Source organism: Rutilus rutilus, assembly GCF_951802725.1.
Source record: "Rutilus rutilus genome assembly, chromosome: 11".
Taxonomy (NCBI): Eukaryota; Metazoa; Chordata; class Actinopteri; order Cypriniformes; family Leuciscidae; genus Rutilus; species Rutilus rutilus.
In genome coordinates this window covers 4,723,410-4,740,689 of record NC_140216.1, presented here as the reverse complement: position 1 = coordinate 4,740,689, position 17,280 = coordinate 4,723,410, and the positions used below count along the sequence as shown (strand labels likewise).

The window sequence follows — 17,280 nt, the reverse complement described above, 5'->3', positions numbered from 1 at the left end:
TTTTCTGTTTGTGTTGCAAAGATAATATAATTTGATAGCAGACACTTGTAACTAGTTTGAATCACATTTTGAACACACTGGCTTAAAAGTAGGCTACTCCAAGATATAGACAGAAAGGTAAAAAATGTTACAGCCATCCCCGGTCTCCCTACCCGAGTTTTTAACTAACTTTTAGCTGAACGAATCACTCTCGTTCACTTCCGTGCAGCGATTAACAGTGTATTGTCTAATATAGGCTATAACATTAATTATGGTTTTTAAGAAGGCCCTACCTGTTTTTCTCTGTTTTAGTGTTCGACTCGGATTACATGACTCACTCGACTCGTTTCGCCACCTACTGGCGTAATTATGGAACCAGACGTGATTCATGAATAAACTCTTAAGAATATTTTTGGTGAACGGATTCAAAAGAATCGAGTCACTGAAATGAATCTAATCCCCCGCTATACAATGTAAGTTTACGTGGAAAAATGACCGACGACCATCTCTATAGCTGCTTGTTATGAGCCATAATATTTAATAAACGAGCTCATGGCTTTCTGTGGTAATCCGCTAATACAGGATTCAGGCTTGTTTTAATCGGTGACATTGGAGGTTTGTGGACATCAGTGACCTCAAGTCATTGACCTCTTCACACTTGGTAACTATTTTTGATAAGGGGAGATGGGCTTTTCATTCTAGTCAGCACTAATTGGAGGTATTAAGGGTGAGTGCTGTGATTACTGGGCCCGAACTTACTTTTGTGCAAGTTTAGGGTAAATCATCATCTGTTCTTCCTATCTCTCTGTACCCTCTCACAGTCAACCTGTCACCTGGAAGCATGATTCTTCTTTCCCTCAGACAGCCTGTTTCCACTCATTCTCTACAGAAGAGAAACAGCCACTAACAAATGAACCTCTGACCCTGAAATGGTATAGACCGACTTTTAGTTTGATCTTGCTTTGAATGAGATTATTATATTATTTATAATTTTTTAAGCACATTAAAATGTATCATCTTATAATCAAGTCCACAATGTAGAGCAACAAGCACTGTAAATGGTAGTTCCTTTGGACATTACTAGCAGCAGTTGTGTGGTTTTAGAAAGAGGGGAAATTGTGTCAGTGACTGACAGGTCAGGCAACAGGCCTGCAGTTATGGTTCTTAAAATAGCACTTTTTTTTTCTTTTCCAAAGAGGGCAGGACTCTGGTGTCACAGCCACCAGATTTAGTGCTGTTAGGAAAGACTGGTAGACGTGTAAAAGAAAAGACGGATCATTTTGTTCCCGTCCTATGGCAACAGGCCAGAAATAAACAGAGGATCTATGCCAAAATCCTGGCCTTAAGTAAGAGTGTAGCTCTGTGAGACATCCCAGGCTACACAACTACAGTTGCAACAAACTATATCGTTAAACACCAACTCAGAATTGATGGAGTATGTAGCTTTTCATTTCTTAAAAAACATGTAGGAAGACCATTGCCATATTCCAGGATGACAATGTCAATATTCATCAGGCTTAAACTGTTAAAGAATCACTGGGAGGGAGCATGAAGAATCATTTTCACACAATTGGAAATAACATCACAACATTTTTTGGTCAAGATCTTGTATTGACAGTGCAAGAGTCCAGCACTCTGTAAAGTCTCCTCCAGCACATCCCAAAGACTTTCAATGAATTTAAGGTCTGGACTCAGAGGAGCCTGTTCTTCATGCTCCCTCCAAACTGAGAAATGTCCAAACTGGACTGTTTTCATAGATTTAAATTCTGCTAAAAGGACATAAAACCAAAAGGAAACCTTTTTTTCTTCATTCATTGTTTTAATAGTACATAAAATGGCACTCACTCACTGAATGATAAATTGAAATAGTTTCATGAATAGTGCTGAGCATTCATTAACACAGTTGCTCCTTTGTGAATACAGGATTGTGTATCTAAAAACACGTCAAGAAGCAGGCGTGATTTCACAAGGACGGAGATATCGAGGGATATGACTGCAAAAAAATGAAGCTTATGAGGTATGAATGAATAACATCAACATGGTAGATGTCAGTTCTAGATTATAAGTGGAAATGTGCAAATGATCTACAGAGGTTGTCTAAGTACTTCTATTTCTGTGTGAGGCAAATACATGATAGCAAACTGCTAGAAGCTAAAACACACACGGGAGTTTGATGAGTGTCACTTGACAGAGAGCAGCTGCTCCCACTTCAGTGCCCTTAAAATTCATACAGGTCCTTCGCATTGCTTTCAAAAAGCCAACTTTACAAATATTACAGTTAAATTAAAACAGAACAACAATAAAAACAAAATGAAATGATAACAAAAAAAAAAACTAGAAAGGCAAATCTGCACAATCCTGAGACAATTCTTTCAACAATATCTTTCATTTATACGCAAATGAACATAAAAATATTGCCTCTTCAGTGTTTTCATGCTAAAAAAAAAAACTACTCTAGTGCTACATGTCATTTTTGTTGCATACAGAATACCTGAAATGTTCAGCCAGAAGCTGTTGTCACAAATAACATAAATTATTGTGGTCATAAAAAGCTTCACACATAACAAAGATCAACATCTAGCCAGTTTTAAATAAATCAACACTATAGTCACTAACCTGGGCCCAAACTTACTTTGTCGGTTCCTTGTGACAGCTCAATCTTTTATTTATTAATTTTCATTATATTAATGTCAGTGGAGTAACTTGGATGTCATCATGACAACTTTTGTTGTTCTTACTTTGAAAATGAATTTTTAAATATATGTTTAAGAAATGATCTGGCCTCAATGTTAGCACCACATTTTCACATTTAAAAGTAAAAGAATTGTTAGACAGTAGGTCCAACTGTTACAGGAACATTTCAAGCTCACAATCAAGCAATACACAACTACGGTCATTCTAATATTTGCATTGTGAATGCATTTTCTACCAAGGAAATAAATAAAGCCTTGGTTACTTGTGTTCTTGCTAGAGATACATGCTATAAAACTCACACAAAGCTGGTAACTTGGCCCCACTGACTAAAACACCAGTTCACATCCTCTAAAACACACTTACAGAATCAGTTCAAAATCCGTGGTAATGTGTAGAAATCAACATGTTCAAACAACCAGTCCGCTTCAGTACATTCAACTGAAGTCTCTGACACAGAAGAGTTAACATGTTGTACCGTGTCCTGTGAAACTATAAGAGTTAGCACTGCAAATGAAGTGTGTGGTGTGTTATACGCAATGTGAGATGTGGAAGACAAAAACGCCCTTGTTATTCAGACTGTAACATTCATATGAAGACCATTATCAACCCTTTGATAATTCCATAAATCTGAAATAGCTATAAAATAGTCACATACATAGTTAGCTAAAATAACTCAAGGCCTCCACTATAGTTCAGTCCTTATGGTTATCATATGAGCTTCTCCTCCCTCTCAAACACTGTACTCGTACTTTCCCAGTTTCTTGGGTTCACTGCTCGGGATGCACCAGTCATCCGCCTCCATGCTTGTTTGATAATGCCGTAAGGCTGACTTGTTGAACACGGGAAGCCTCTCTATTGATTCAGTGGACAAAGCCTGCAGAGGGTCAAAGAGACAAAATAGACAGTGAATTGAACGTTTTTAACATATTAATGAATTTTAGAAGAATTTCAGCCAAATTCTAAATTGCGGTCTGTCACATTTACTGTTGTTCTACGAATTTTCGTGGGCGAAATCCAGTCATTTCAATAGGAGTCCACATGATTGGGAGTTTCCTGAAGGATGTCCTGACAGATTTTGTGACTGATTCGCCAACGGACCTCGTTAAATCTGTGACCGCAAAATTAGTGAACGTACCTTAAAAAGGACCTATTATGCCCTTTTTCAAAGTCTTGATTTTGTTGTTGGGTTCTACTAGAATAGATTTTCATGCTTGATTATTCAAAAAACGCATAATGTTTCATATATCTGACATTGTTGCAGCTCCTCTCTTCCCAGTCTGTCAGTAACGCTCTGTTTAGTTCCTGTCTCAATGAAGCCCCTCCTTCTGAAAAGCGCAATGAGCTCTGATTGGTCAGCTGGACCAGTGTGTTGTGATTGGTCAACCACTTTCAGCGTGTTTCGGAAATGTCACGAGTTTCAACACGCTACTAACTAACTCAACCAACCCTTTTTTAATTAATTATTTAAATGAGGAATATTGTGACGTGTTTGTTCCCGTTTGCGGTCACGGATTAAACAAGGTCCAATGAATCTAACCTTTAATGCAGCATTGTATGTGTACCTTTAGGTATATGACTGCCGATGTGCCGTATCCCTCCATAGAGTAGAGCTGCAGATCTCCCTGGAAGTACTTGGCATAAAGGCGGGAAATAGGAAGACCGTAGCCAAAACCAGCCTGCAAAGAATACGAGCCATAGTGAGTGTGTGAGGAAAAGAGAAAACATTACAACTGCATTACAATACTAATCTGGTGTAAACAACAGACTGAACTGTTAGTAATTTATAAATCTGTAAGCTCACAGAAAACATGACTGTGGATCAAAGTTTTACCGTGTGGTAACATTGCACAACAAAGACTATCTGCATACAGTGTGCTGAAATAGACCACCGTGTTACCGTGGCTCTTACCAGGGGAGCATTGCGAGTGTCTTCAGTCACAGGACTCGGTGCAGTTGAATACATGTAACTAAAAAGCCTATCGATTTTCCTCAAAGGAACCCCACCTCCTCTGTCAGACATCTAAAATAACACAAGAGTCATTACAAAACATGTTTTGACCCTAACAGCTCTTGCCAGCATGTTGTGAGTTTAAACAGAGATAAAATGTTCAACTTTTGATGAACCGTTAATCTGTGAGTCTAAAGCTCCGTTCACACCGCCAGCGACTTTGTTCGCTGCTTGTCGTTCTATTGTTATTGGTAGACTGCACATCATGGCCATATCTTTAGAAAGTGCAATTGAAAATGATATATTTCCCATAAAACTTATATATCATTCCAATCTGACTAGGAATTAGACTGAAAAGAATTAAAAGTAGCATAGTTGAGCCCTGATAGGGGGAACAGACTTCGACATAAGACCTGGGGCCAGCTGCAGAAACTGCTTAGACTAGTCATAAAAGTCAGTCATCCAATTTTTTCTTTAAGATTGGTCCTAACTTTGTAGAATCAGTTACTTAAAAACGTAGATTGGTTTATATTTGAATCAGGAAAGTAAGACATGACTAATTTCTAGTCAAATTAGTTCTTAAGACACAGTCGAGATGGTGACGTGTGAGCTCCACTGACAGTCTTCGCTCCTATTGGTTGTCCTTCACAAAATTCACTGCTTATTTGAGATGGTCCTCACTGCAGAACACGAAATCCAGGGGGAGGAGTTGGATCCAGATCCAACTCCTCCCACCTTACATATACCTAAACCTACCCATCTCCACCCCCTGATCCCTAAACCCACCCCTAAACCTACCCATCTCCACCCCTTAGATCTGGATCCAACTCCGCCCCCTGGATCTCATGTACTGCAATGAGGTGCTACTGGCTTATTTGCATAGAGTTAAACTTTTCTGAACTTTGTCGCTTGACAGGTCTACATTCTGTCACCAATGGCCACTGTCACTCGTGTCGCCAGCTCTAACGGGATCATGTCGCTGGCGGTGTGAACGGGGCTTGAGTGTTTGTCAAAGAAAGCTCACCTTGATGGTCAGATCTTCTTTTCCAAGAGAAACTCTCACTTTGATTGGTGGGAGATGCAGGCTGGTCTCATGGGTTTCAATAGTCGCTCTCATTGCATTCTGTTATGGAGAAACAACTTTATTATCTTCATATGCATGATGGCCATGTCATTCCAAACCCGATGGACTTTCTTTGTTCCATGGAACACAAAAGGAGATGTTTAGCGGAATGTTCATGCTGCTCTTTTCTAGTGATCTAGTGATCTTCAGTGTTGGGTGTAATGCATTACTAAGTAATTAAATGCTGTAATTTAATGACTTTTCCCTAGAAAAAGTAAAGGATTACTCTAAATTTTTCTGTAATTTAATTGCAGTTACTTCTGATCTATAGACAATAGAACAATTATATATAAAACATAGTGGATTTAACACCCATCTAATGTTAAAATGTGTTTAGAATGTAACCTTCTACCTTTAAATACTTGATCAGTTCAAGAATAATTTATGCAAATTTTACATTATTTATTTGAAAGAATTAAATGAGCAGTTTCATGCCTATCCTTGTATTGTTTAACGGGTCGAGGTTGATATGTGATTTAGAAAGTAAAAAGTAATGCAATACTTTTTTAGAGAGAGAGAGTAATAAGTACAGTAATCTAATTACACTGTTGAAGATGTAATTAGTAGCTAGTAATTAATTACTTCTTTAGAGTAACTTACCCAACACTGGTGATGTTATATAGGCATCATTTTCTGTCAAGCCCCAAAAAAACACCATAAAAATTGTCCAACATGTGTGCCATATTCCAAGTCTTTTGAACCCGTACGATAAATTTGGATCGGGAATGGACCTAAATTTAAGTCATTAGTCTTAAATCTCATTTGCGTTTGTAGATATTCTTGTTTTGTAACCACCAATCTATTTAGTAAAATCTTTCATTTTGTGTTCTGCAGAAGAAAGAAAGTTATACAGGTTTGGAACGACATGAGGGTGAGTAAATGATGACAGAATTTTCTCCTCTTGTGTTTATATAAGACTTTAATTGTGTGTGGGCTATAGCTACAATAAAGTGATTCAAGTACCTTGAAGAGCTCAAAGAGCATGTGGTACAGATGAGAAGGCACATAAACTATATGTATAGGGTCATTGGGTCCTTTAACTGCAATAACAACAGATATATTGATTCAGTAACAGTAGTGTAAACCAGAAAGCGAGGCCATAGCATGCCATCCCACATGAACTTATCATTTTAAGAATGCATTGAAGAAATCAACATTGGCATGCTGCCCAAAACAGTCAGCTATGAAGCACATGATAGAGGTTATGCTGGCTAATTTGTTACTACGTGTTGATAAAACAGGTGACCAGCTGCAACGGTGGTCACTCAACCTTGTAGGTTCTCTTTGCTTGACAAAATAATACACTGCTATTTACATGACTAAAAGATAAACCGTGAGACCATGCCAACTTTTTGCCAATGTGTAACTAAGTATACAGCGCAAATCATATCATCCAATATATTTCTCCATAGACACACAGTGATAAGATTATAAAGCGCTATTTCTGTCTACGATTAGGCGATTCAAGAACTTACTCAATGTTTTGCATATTAGCTTACTTTTCTTATCAAATTCAAATACACTACACTATTATTGATATACACTATATTGAATTTTTAAGCAAATTCAAATACTCTACACTATTATTTTTTACTATCTTACATTTTGCTGTACATATAAATGTACAGTGCAATGCATAAGTTAATACACCCATTGCTCTCAATGCTAATCAAACTAGCTTTTAGGCTAACTGAAATAAAACCATGCCAATCTCTAGGTATGGTGAAGGCTATGTGATGATGTGGGGCTATTTTAATTCCAAAGGCCAAGGGAACTTTATCAGGATGCATAGTATCCTGGATCCATGAAGTAACTGGCCTTTAAAAATAAAAATCTGCCTGCCTCTATGGGAATTTAACATAGGGGTGTACTAACTTATGCACCATGTATTTTAAGGAAGAACATTTATTTATTTACGATACATTATTCATTCACAAAGAAAATTGGTGTCCTTAAAGGTTGGATTTTTCCTAATTTTTTTAATTAAGGCATTAAGTTCAATTTCCAAAATATGATTTTTTATTCCTCTTTTTAGTCAACTTTAGCTTGGGTGTATTAACTTATGCATTGCACTGTACATTACAGTTGCACTACTTTTTTTCTTCTTGTTAGAAGAAGCAGTCGAACAACAGGAGAGAACATCAGTCTGTGAGTGTTTACTTTTCCCAGTAGATTTTAGCGCGGCTCTTTGTTGCTAGGAAACTCTATTCTAATAAATAAATAAAAAATGATTAACATTTACTGCGTTAGATTAAACTGAGAAGGGTCTTAGCACTTGCATATTGTTGTCCTACTGTTAGTTTAACTGCTTCTATTGTTCTCATTTGTAAGTCGCTTTGGATAAAAGCGTCTGCTAAATGAATAAATGTAAATGTACTTTTCAAAAGGGCTCGGTAAGATTTTTTCGCCCATCAAGCCTGCATTTAATTGATCAAAAATGCATTAAAAACAGCATTATCATGATATAAAAAGATCTATTTTAAAATGTCATTTATTCCTGTGATGCAAAGCTGAATTTTAAGCATCATTACTCCAGTCTTCAGTGTCACATGATCCTTCAGAAATCATTCTAATATGCTGATTTGCTGCTAAAGAAACATTTCTGATTATTATCAATGTTAAAAACAGTTGTGTTGCTTACTATTTTTGTAGGAACGGCTACATTTTTTTCAGGGTACTTTGATGAATAGAAAGTTCAAAAGAACAGCATTTATCTGAAATAGATGTCTTTAGTGTCACTTAATGCGTCCTTGCTAAAAATAAAATAAATAAAAACGTACTGATCTCAGGGTAGTGTATCTTTTTTTAGGGCAAAGTTAAATTGAAGGTCATGCTTGATTGATTAGCATTATTGCACACTAAAGAGTCCAGGCATGTTTTATAGCATACAGGACAAGAATGTGGCATTTTACAGCATACCCATAATCCCCACCCAGCACATTCTGTTGGCACCATCCCACAATGTCAAACACCTCAAACCTATAGAATCGGCTGTGTTGTAAATAACACTGTAGAGACCTTCACTGCAGAGTTCAGCTCAGGACTCATCATGCACAGAGCACACAACGACTGAAAAGTTTGAGAAAGCTCTCACTCACAGTTCACTTGTTTGATTTCCACTTCGGGAGAAGTCAAGTAGTACTGATCACACAGCAACTTGGCACTTTCATAGGCATCTAGAGAGGGAAAGAGCGAGACACAACTTGAGTCGGCCAATGTAGGACATACAATGTCAATTTCACTTGCAGTTTAGTAGTAAAAAAAACATGAAACATGGTTAATTACCTTTTACAACGTCCACAGCATCACAATTTGGGTCGATACTGCCTATGTGTTTGGGGTGGGCTGGATTGGTGCTTCCATCAAAGATTAACGCTAAAATGAACACACATTTTAAGTACATTTTCTTTGCAGGGATGCATGATATATGGGTACTACATCGGTTATTTCCTAATATTAATGATTCTTAACTAACTACCGTGCAAAAGTTTGGGGTCAGAAAGAGTTTTTTTAAAATAAATTAATACTTTTATTCAGCAAGGATGCATTAAATTGATCAAAAGTGACAGTAAAGACATTTACATTGTTAGAAAAAATATTTCTATTTCAAAATCAAAGAATAATAAAAAAAATAATAAAATAAAAAGGTTTTCCAAAAACACTTTAAGCAGCACAACTGTTTTCAACATTGATAATAATCAGAAATGTTTCTTGAGCAGCAAATCATCATATTAGAATGATTTCTGAAGGATCATGTGACACTGAAGACTGGAGTAATGATGCTGAAAATTCAGCTTTGATCACAGGAATAAATGGCATTTTAAAATGTATTCAAATGTACAAGTTATTTTAAATTGTAATAATATTACTGTTTTTACTATATCAGTATCAGCAAATGAAATGCAGCTATGGTGAGCATAAGAGACTTCTTTAAAAAACATGAAAAAATGTTTTACTGACCCCAAACTTTTGAACGGTAGTGTACATCTGTCAATATTATATTTAACTGTGCATGCATATTTCCCCCATTTAGTTTGCCATCATCTAAAAAAAAAAGTTAACCTATAAAAACATTAATGCTTTAATAACATTGTTAAAAGAATCTTTAGCAAAACTCAAAATGAATATCCATTTTTCAAACTGGACATTATAATGTTGCAATGCCTAAATTCACTTGAAGTATTTAAAATGATCGTATTGTTTTAGTTTCAATGTATTTACATTGTCTACGTCTAGTTCAGTACAATGTACATTACGTTATCAGCAGATTTCTCGTCTATTGTTTCAGCTAAGACAGAAATGTACTGGCCAGGGCTTTAGGAAACATCCTGAACTCTTACTGTGCTGATTCATCAGCATGCGTGTGGAGATCCGGCTCATGTAGAAGCGGTCCAGGAAATACTGGACGTTCTGATTGGTCACAGGATCCACGCCAAAGGCCTCCTTGTACTCCAGCACTCCCTGTGCCATGGTGGGCACCACATTATTATGCCTGTTCCTGACATTGATCAGCGTTTCTGTGAATCTAAGAGACACGCCATCCAGTTAAACGCACTATTAGAGGTCATTAAAGCAGGCTGCAGCCAAGTTAAACATGAGATAAACTTGTGTAAGATCACTATTATGTCCTTTTACAACAAAATCCTTGTCCTTTGTTTTTGGGGTCTACTAAAATAAGTTTTCATGCTTTAATGTAAAAAACATTTGACACATATTTGACCTTGTACACTGTTTAGTTCCTGTCTTTATGAAGCCCCTCCTTCCAAAAAGCGCAATGTGCTCTGATTGGTCAACTGGATCAGTGTCTTGTGATTGGTCAACAACTTTAAGTGTGTTTGGGGAAATGTCACCTTACCCTTAACCATAACCGCAACACACTACTAACGCAACTGAGTCAGGTTTGCTTATGCATTGGCCAGGAATTATTATAAATGAGGAATATTGTGACGTGTTCGTTCCCGGAGGAAAACTCAAGACTAATCAAGGTGTTTCAGGGAGTTCAGAAACAGTGACACTGATATAGAGAATAACTGCCTTTAGAGTGACTTTTTTTGCATTTTTCATGCTCAAACAGCAACATTACACACCAAAGAATGTTGCAAATGTAAAAAGCATAATAGGTCCTCTTTAATTTTGGACTTACTTAGTCAGGATTTTTTTATCCTCTGGGTCTTTCTCCAAAAAGTCAACAAGCTCCATCAGACTCTGCGCATACCTGTCGTTAAGAGTGAACAAACAGTCAGGGTTTATCTCAAGACGGGCCTATATGAGCTCAATTCATTGGGTTAGAATAAGAGGCATAAAGTCAAAACTATAATTAAATTTTTCCAAATAAATTGACATCGAATCAAATCACACTGAGATCAGAATCACACTGAATTAAGTCGGAAATCAAATTGAATCGTGAGATCTTTACCAATACCCAGCCCTATTAGAAACACAACCATAATGCACTGCACACATGAAGTAATTCTGTGTGTTCTTTCCTTTGTACAACAAAGCCAATATAGTCATTTGTCTGAGTGGCTGAAGGAAGCTGTATAGCACTGATGGGTTTTTACTCTAACCACTGATCGCTTCTTTACGAAACCTGAATGGTGAATAAATAGGTTTTCCAGGGATAATTTAAAGATTAGAGTAAATGGGAGACATGCTGCACTGGGAACAACTGTCATGTGACACAATGGACATACTGTACTATCATCCACCTGAAAGACAGCTTTGTGTGTCAGCGTGCTGCACTGTCAAAGAGGACTCGTTTACATTTCAGACCTTTAGGAAGGTTACAGTGCACACTTGTTTGTGTTCGGTGTCTCATGATATTCGACACTGCATAACATTTCCATGAACACATTTGAAAGTTACATTTAGCTCCGGTTTTGATCTCAGCATGAGTCACAGATTCTACAGTCGTGAGGACAAGGACTCTGAAGCACATAAGACTTTAAAATTCAAGTTATAAAAATATTATATAAAATTAATGCATTAAATAATTTGTATGAAAATAAAAAATGTAAGAAAAGAATAAATGATCAAATTATAAAAAAATAATATAATAACAATAATAATAATAATTTATATATAAAAATTCATTTAAATTTATATAAATGTATATATAATAATAATAAATAATAATATATTATAGTAATATAATATATAATAATAATATATTTTTTGTTGAAAATTCTTTTCTTTTTTTAGAGTAAATGTCATAATTTCAAATAACTTTGTATTTTGCCTGTCCTCTGTGTCATGTGTAGTTTTCTTGTTTCTTCTTTTTTGTTTTTTTAATAAGAGGCATAAAGTAAAAACTGTAAATAATAATGAAAAATTAAATAAAAAGTACTAAAATATTTTTTTTTATAAAAATAAAATAATAATAAAATAATTTATATAAATAATAATAATAATAAACAAAAACATTTTTTGATCATTTTGTGTCATAAGTGTGAATGTTTGCTTGTTTGTGATTCGCCTGTCCCCGGTGTCACGTATAGTTTTCGTTTTTAAAAATGTAGCCTCTAACAACAAAATCAGCAAAGTAAGCAGAAACATAGAGTTTACATAATGCCCATAATTACATAATTTTTTCAAAGCATTCCAGTTGACTTGTTGAACACAAAGCCTCTGCCAAACCTTGTAGGACAAAGGGCAATAACAGCTCAAATTGAGTTTATAAATCATTCTGTCCATTCAGAACTTGTTAAACAAGTTTTATTCATAAACTGAAAAACTTTCCATGCCGAACAACATATTTAAATAAAAGCCCTTGTTGTTTTCCTTATTTTCAGAACTGTCAGCAAATGAAATACATCTGTTACCCATGATTTGCTATTTTGATTTAAAATGTACTTATGGCCAATTGCTTTTAATAGAGAACACTTGAGTGACAGGAAAGTTTACGGGAAAGGGATCAGGACGTGACAAAGGTCAGACTCCGACCCACATCGTCGTGAGAACAACAACTCCTGCTACCAGTACCTGCTGCGCTGCATGCATACAGTGTTTTTGTTAACTTCAAAATGACATACACCTTCATAAACTTGTTTCTAATATTCTAATTGATTTATGTTAAGCTAATAACTAAGAAAGATTGTTACTTGCCTGCCTGTGTCAGCTGACTTCTTTATGGTGTAAAATGATGTTAACAATGCTAATGTTGTCATGATGTAAACAACACTAATGACTTTGACCTCAGGTTCAAATTTCTGAAGCATTATATATCTGTGTGCATGTTAGATAAACAGAAATATTGTCTGGAAACAAATTACTATCCAACCTGAACTATCCAAGCTTGATAGAATAGCAGCTAAATACTAAAAACTGCTGACGAAGGTTGGTGACATCCTGCGATTTTACTAAGAGGTATAAACAATGTGCTGAATCGACAAAAACATGTCCAACAGCAATATACTTCATAGAAACATACCATCACCCCCTAATGGAGTGCAACAGCGCCCGTCCACTTTATCAGTTACAGAAGTATTTTTTCCATTCATTTCTAATTTTAAAAACGTCTTTGTTAAAGCATTCGTGAATCATAAGTATTTGAAAATCAGAAATAGTAGTGAGGGAAAGAACTACAATCCCATGAAGCATTGCGAACTGTATAATCGAATTATAAACGATGGAGAAATATTAAAATATGCATTTAAAAATGTTGATTTTATATATATATATATGATATATATGAGCTAACGAGATATTTTCTGGCATTTTGCTTGTCGTGACTCTCTGATTGGTGCAATTTTCTGTACAGCATCATGGGTAATGTAGTTTTCCAAACATTCCGCTATTAAACATGATTATTTTTTAAAAAATAAAGTTGAAATAATGCAGACTGACGGCTTCAACAGAAGCCAATACCGTCGATTAACAACCTTGTAGCTCAAGGTAGGGCTATTTTTAAAGGTTAATAAGTTATTGTTAAAAAGCTCAATTGATTCGGTCTGGAGCTGACCTATTCTTGATCATCATGAACAATGAGCACTAAAAACAAACAAACTTTAGCCTGTTGATTTAAGGGTTACACTTTATTTTAAGGTGTCGTTGTTACAGTGTAATTATATATTTAAATACTGAGTAATAATAATAATAATAAGCAACTAAATGTACTTACTATAGAGTTAGGGTAGGATTAGGGTTTGGTTGAGGGCTATTTGCATGTAATTATGCATAATTTACTGTTATTACTATGGTAAGTATATGTAACAAGGACACTGTAAAATAAAGTGTTACCGATTTAAGTAAACAAAATACGCAAAATACTAAACTCAATATGCTGTTATGATATTCCATATAAAAGTCTAGCGCTGTGTCTAAAACCGTGTACTGTCTTACATTTGAACTTTGCAACCATTAAAAAAGTACACTCTATAGTATTAACATGGGTAGTATGAATGAAATACGGACGTACTTCATCCGCCATGTTGTCATTATCAGGTCACATGCGTCAGTTTCACTTCCATTCATATATCCCCTCCCGCGGCCTCATGGGATAGTAAAGTGTCCTTTGATTTTGATTATTTTGCCGTACTGTTTTACGCATACTATATAGTAGGGAAGTATTCGATTTCGGACACAGCGTATTTGACTTGACTTAAAAAAAAATTTTATTGAGTTTTAGTAAGATGAGAAATCTGTCATCATCAGCCCTCAAACTACAATTTAATGTCTTGATTAAATGTGCAATTTTAGGTGCTCTGCAACTTTAAAGATCCTTTTCTAACGGTCACTTCTCTTTTTAAGTCATGTACAGCAGTGCATTATAGGTCATATATGTCATGTGCAGCAGTGCATTATAGGTCATATATGTCAAATAAGTTGTAAACAGTTAACAGAAAGTCTACAGTGGTTTACAGTAGGCTGGGATTCATCACACTGGTCGCATTCGGAGCACATGTCCCTGCCCGATGTACAGTGATGGACCTCACCAGCTTTGAAGAAGCTTCAGTGAAGGAGTGCCGAGCAGTTTGTCTGGGAGGAAGTCTATCTCCTTCATGATGTTGGCTAACCGGACGGGAAGTTCTTGCCTCAAAAACATAAAGGAGGTCTTCTCACAGGCATTGGCAGATCCTGCGAGCAAGACAGGACTATGTTAGTAAGAATTTCACTCTTGATATACAGTCCAATATTTTGGCTTGATGCTTAACTAGACATTAGTTTGAACATAAACAATGTTCGGTTGTTAAGAATCAATTCTTAACTCATCATAAAGATGATTAATGTGATATAAGCCTATATACATATATAGGCTATATATATATACACACAGTTATTAAAACAACAAAAATTGTACAATTATTTGGGGAGGAGATATTATTTTTTATATATCTCCCAACAACAAACAAGATTGTTTATGTGCTGTCATCTGCCAAATAATTGAGAAAGGTTGCGTCTCAAAACCTAGTGAGCTGCCTATATAGACAGCCGCATTCAGGTGAAGTATGCATTTATGATGCATACAATGCTGTATATGCAAGTAGGCTGTTCAAAAAAGTACTATGGATTTACCATGCTACACTTACGGTAATACTGTGGTATTTGAATATGTTATACCACCATAGAATTCCCATAATACCATGTTATCATGCCATACCATTAACTTTTTTGTTAGTATTTTACTATGATGATACAATGGGGCAGTTATACTTTTATAGGCTATAGACCATGCATAGTACTGAATGATTTCCCATGTTTATTTACTACGGTTACATTGTGTCCTACTGTCAAAATGTCATGGTACTTTTTGTAAGTGCGCTCACTAGGTTTTCGGACACCACCACAATGAGCTGGTCCCATTAACGTTAGATCCATTTCAAACAGGTAAACAACTTACCAAAGTCAATGAACTGCTTCATTGACAGCGGGGACGGAGAGAACTTGGAAAATCTGTCCACCTGTTTAGGTATGTTCAGCTTTGAGCTGTTCTTCAGCATGATCTGGGCGAACTTCATGTTGATCTTCAAGTGAAATCCGCAGATACTGAAATGTTCTCACCGAGTTATTGTTGTCCTGGTCTCTCATCAGACGCAGTTCGCAAAGTTTGACATTCTAGCACAGCCTTACTTCATCGTAAAAATGAAGATCTCCGCAGAAATCCGGTGTGATCGGATGGAAGAGTCCTCCTGAATGGCTCTAATTTGGTTTAATTTGTCATTGAGTCAAAATAACTGGCCAGCACAAGGTACAAAACAGGGTACAAACATAACAAGAGAGGGAGGGGAGAGGGGAGACTGTTACTCCACTCAGCATAGATATAATCGAATAGATTTTAAACCAACATATCAAGCTATTTCGTTCCTTTCTTATCTGAAGATAGAAAGTAATCATGTGATTATACAGATTATAGAAAGAGAAGTACTGTATGATTTTTTATCATATGCTGTTCCTAGCGCAGGCAACAGAAATGGGCATCGCTATCTACAAGCTGTAGATCTATATCGCCCTGCTTGTTGACGCATGCGCACAGCGGATGTAGAGTAAAGGTCTTTAGGAGTGGGGCTGAGACATTTCAGTGGTGTTGTACAGTATGTTCCCCATCCTCTATGACTGAGAGGACAAATCACTTACTGTAACCGTAAATTGTTTCCTTAATTACACAATTTAATACAATATAATAAGGACATTTTTTAGTTCACCCCAAAAAATTATTCCGTTGTTAATTACTCACCCTCATGTCGTTCCAAACCCGTAAGACTTTCATTCATCTTCAGAACACAAATTAAGATATTTTTGATGAAATCTAAGAGATTTCTGTTCATCCATTGACAGCTAACGTTACGCAACTACCACTTTTGACGCTTCTAATTAAGTTCATAAAGAGATCGTAAAACTATTTCAATGTCAGTAGTATGTATGTTAATGGAATGAATGTTAATTGCTGTCATTTGCAAAATGTTAATAATTTGTTTTAAATAAATAAAAAAAGATCGTAAAACTAATCCAAATGAATTGAGCGGTTAAGTCAAAATTTTCTGAAGAGACCCTTTATATGATGAACAGGATTAATTTAGGCTTTTATTCACGTTTAAACATTGATCAGCTAACATAAACAGAAGCTCAACCGATCTGTTGAATCAAAAAGAAAGAATATAGGCCTACTACATTTATGTTATTCATGTAACGTTAACTGTTAGTGACCTATTTTTAAAATGTGCGAAATCGCTTTTTGGAGCGACCATTTACATGTTAGGCACGTTTAGGCTGTCAGACCATCTTGAAGCTCAGCCTAAACAAACAAACAAACCATCTTTAGGCTGATTTAAGGTATTTTTAGCAGGGTGCAGAATGACAGAAGGAGGAACTACCTTGCTCATTTGGACTATGGCTCCATCTAGTGGTGTTTAACGATCGAAACCAACACTGTATTTTCATGTTCAGATTTAATATCGGTTGTTGGATGAGTGATTTAGCTAAACTGATTTATTTAAACCCTTTTTATGTACACATTTTTGAATTCCTTTCTGATTAAAATAAAAAATTAAACCACTTTAAAATTAGCCATGCTCATTAGATTGTCTCTATTCTGGTTTTA

The 17,280-nt window shown here is 35.9% G+C and overlaps 1 protein-coding gene across 1 annotated transcript; it reads right to left on the bottom strand.

The window, feature by feature from the left end:
* Positions 1–1,793: 1,793 nt before the first annotated feature.
* Positions 1,794–16,158, bottom strand: pdk4 (pyruvate dehydrogenase kinase, isozyme 4). Its single transcript, XM_084423322.1, has 11 exons — positions 15,583–16,158; positions 14,678–14,819; positions 10,888–10,959; positions 10,085–10,269; positions 9,030–9,119; positions 8,843–8,920; positions 6,708–6,784; positions 5,646–5,744; positions 4,583–4,693; positions 4,236–4,349; positions 1,794–3,547 (listed from the first exon to the last, which is right to left on the bottom strand). The coding sequence occupies exons 1-11, from the start codon at positions 15,698–15,700 to the stop codon at positions 3,404–3,406; spliced, it is 1,230 nt and encodes a 409-aa protein (XP_084279448.1). The 5' UTR covers positions 15,701–16,158; the 3' UTR covers positions 1,794–3,403.
* Between the last annotated feature and the right edge of the window lie 1,122 nt (positions 16,159–17,280).